The following is a 3,424-nucleotide window of genomic DNA, read 5'->3' as shown; positions in this document are numbered from 1 at the left end:
AAAAAAAAAGAAGTCAATGTCATAAGAAAAAAAAAGGAGAGAGGATGGCTATAGATTTAAAAATAAAGTCCAGCAATCAAATATAATTCAGGATTTTGACTGGATTAAAAAATAGCTAACAAAAAATAGCTAACTAAGACTTATTTTGGGATAATTAGGTAAATTTAAATATGACTAAAAATTAGATGGTTCTCATTGACAGTAATTTTCTTAGATATGAAAATATTATGTAGGAAATCATTCTTGTTCTTGGGGGAGGTATGATGAGATTGAGGGTAAGAATATTATATGCCTCAGCTTTAGAAACGTGAGATATAAATTGTTGGAATAGAGATAAAACATGATAAAGTGTTGACAATTGATAAATCTGGTTGAAAGTGTATAAGCTATCCAATGTATTCTGTTTTCAATTTTTCTACAATTCTGAGATAATCTAAAAGTAAAATATTGGGAATACGGTATTCAAAGAATTTAACAAAGAAAGAAAATCTAGTCTCTTTGGTCAAAGTGATTTCATTGGAATACTGGTGTCAGTAATATAGGAAGTGATTTGTGGAATAAGTAGACGGTAAAGATATGAAGACAGAAAATACAGACTTTTCTAAATGGAGGGATAAGGAAGGTGAGGAAAAGGTTTTATTTTTTGTTTTGTTGTTTTGTGCAATTGTAATGGTTTTAGGTTGGGAGAGATTCAGCATGTATATAGTGGTGGATACATACAGCTGGAGAAGACACTGAGATCAGAATGACAGGGGATATTTTCTGAAGCCAAATCTCTGAGAAAGGTAAGGTGGCAACTGTGGGGAAGGGCTTAAAGTGTGAGTGGCAAATGAAGACGCCGCATCCTCCCCTGAGCTGTGAGGGAAGGAGACAGTAAGTAATAGGACAGGGTGCAAGAAGGTAAGAGAGCCCAGCCTAAGGCCTCATATTTTCACTGGAAAATAAGAAATGTTACCTGAGCGTGAGAAAGAAAGTAGTAGGGCATAATTGCAAAATAATTATTGTGGAAATTCAGGAGAGAGATGGCTAAAGTCATGAGAAAAATTCTTTAGCAGCAGTAAGGAGGCAGCTGAGAGAGGAAACTGTAACTTTTGAAGTAGCAAATTGTTGGAACATTCACATTCACATAGCAAAGTTTCCCAGCATTCTAGAACAAGCAGTCAACTTGATAAGGATTAGGTTTCCCTACAAGAATGCAACAGAAGTACAAGGGGAAAATGAGTGAGTGGATTGGCAAGTAACTGGCTGAAATAATGACACAAGCATGAAGACAGAAAGGTTGATAACTGAGGAGAAAATGGAAGCATCGAAAGCAATTAATTGTTCTTAACCTTTGCTGTATGTCTGGACAATCTGGGGAATTTAAAAACAAAGCCATTAAATGCTTCATGTTTAATATCTCAAAAGTCATCATGGGGCATGGTTGAGAACGATGATGTTCATGAGGCAAAAGAATAGGCACTCTAGACACTTGCCATGACAGTTAGAGGGCTGGGAGACAGGATTTTGAAAGTTGTTGGTAATATGACCCAAGGTAAGAAGTGAAGAGCTAGAGAAAAGGTCCAAATAAAAGAACTAAGAATCAAGGAGTCACAAGTCTAACGTCAAGGAGGAATCACCCAGGAGGAAAATAGTATTCAATATTTAGGAAAATGTATGTATGAAGAGGAGAGACAGCCCCTGAGCTAAGCCTGTGCCCATGATGTGTTAAGATAAAGTGATTGGGGGGTGGACTGGGGAGGGGAGAATGAGCAGATGGTGGTGGGCAGGAGAAATGGGCAGTGGGGTATGGTGGCAAAGACAAAAGCCTGTATAAGATAAAGGTGCTTGAATAAAGGTTTTTAAGCATACTAACCACCAGACCTATTATTGAGAATAAATTCTGGATGATTTTTTAAAAAGATTTTATCTATCTATCTATCTATCTATCTATCTATCTATCTATCTATCTATCTATCTATCTATCTCTATTCATACAGAACTGGGGTATAAGCCAGATTTGCAGGAGTGATGAAGGCTTCACCAGAGACAGAGTGGGGAACAGAACAGGCAGATCCACGAAGTACACTGCTGAGGGGAGCGGTGGGTGGGTCAGGAGAGGTCTGCCACCCATGTGGATCTCCTCTGGGGTGGGGTATCGAACTGAAGCAGCTGAGGCTGGCTGTAGTGCTGCGTCCTCATGGTTGCACCACCAGGGAGGCCCCTGGGTGATTTCTTTAGGTGAGGGAGCCAAGGCAGGGAGAGCAGTAGGGAGCTGCACAGGTCATTTACCTGATTGCCAGCAAGTCCATTCTCTGTCCTTCCCATTCTCTGCTGTGTGTTGTAGTTGACTACTGTTCCCAGGCTCTCTTCCCAGCTCTTTTCCTGGTAGGGTCACAGTGGGAAGAGCTGGTGAGGGACCAGAACATGAGGAGAGTAGCTAAGATACTGCTCCCTGTCCCCTCCCTAGGTGGGCTTCTGGCAGTTAGTGGTGGCTGTCGCTCCCCCTAAGCAGCCCTCTCTCTGGTTTGAGTTCCCACCTCTCTGCCCTGTAGCAACTTCCTCCAGTTGCTAATCTGTCTCCCCTCTGTGGGCTTCTTAATGACTCGAATCTGTGGGTTATCAATTCCCTGCACCAAGTGCCTCCTATTTGTTCTACCTGCTTCTCTCTTCCCTTTCAGTTGAAATAATTTGGTCAGGTGATGTGGCCCTGAAAGTGGACAATGGTAATGGCAAAGGAGAGGGGAAATGAGCTAAGAGACGTTTCTGAGGATAGGAGGACCAGACCTGACTGGATGTGGGGTGGGCAAGGGAAACGAAGGTGAAGTCCTGGCTCAGAGTGGAAGAGACATAGAGAAAGAGCAGGTGTTAGGGATGCATGAGACATGTTGAAGTGTCTCAACATAGAAGCACTCTTTACAATGGAAAAGCAATGTGAATATATGCTAAGGGAAAAAAAGGCTATTTTTTAAAAAACCTAAATTTCTTCCTGATATTGTAGAATTACAAACAATCTGGTAAACATTCACGACTGTGTTCTGTGCCCTGCACAGGTTAAAACAAAACAAAACAAAACATACTAAAAATAGTGACTTGGATAAATATTATGAAACAGCTTAATTCTTCCCCCCCCCCTTTGTTTTATAAAGAACACGTACCTACATTGGCTGTGAGGCCACTACTTGATAAAAGATCTTCATTATTTGGTTCACAAGCTTTTGATTCCATGTTAAATATTGCTACCTCTTCTTAGAGATCTTCAGATATGAATGGTTCCCTGTTTGGGTCTTTTAGTTCTTATCTATAAAAGACAAGGATTCAGTCTTTATTAATAAGAAATCATGTAAAAAACATCCATGGAAGAGGAGCTGCCTTGTTCATATTTAAAATTTAGGTAATTTTCACCAAGAAAATATTTATAGTTTATTATATAAAGCAAATGGAT

The 3,424-nt window shown here is 40.0% G+C and overlaps 1 protein-coding gene across 1 annotated transcript in view; it reads right to left on the bottom strand.

Moving 5' to 3' along the window:
* CCDC158 (coiled-coil domain containing 158) overlaps window positions 1-3,207 on the bottom strand; it is a 48,303-nt gene extending 45,096 nt beyond the window's left edge. Inside the window, exon 1 of the mRNA XM_004681199.1 lies at window positions 3,138-3,207. Coding sequence (XP_004681256.1) covers window positions 3,138-3,207 — 70 coding nt within the window. The remainder of the gene's footprint in view (window positions 1-3,137) is intronic.
* Window positions 3,208-3,424: the final 217 nt, after the last annotated feature.

Source organism: Condylura cristata, unplaced genomic scaffold (genome assembly GCF_000260355.1).
Source record: "Condylura cristata isolate star-nosed mole 26May11 unplaced genomic scaffold, ConCri1.0 scaffold00012, whole genome shotgun sequence".
NCBI lineage: Eukaryota > Metazoa > Chordata > Mammalia > Eulipotyphla > Talpidae > Condylura > Condylura cristata.
This window is presented reverse-complemented; position numbering and strand designations above follow the sequence as displayed.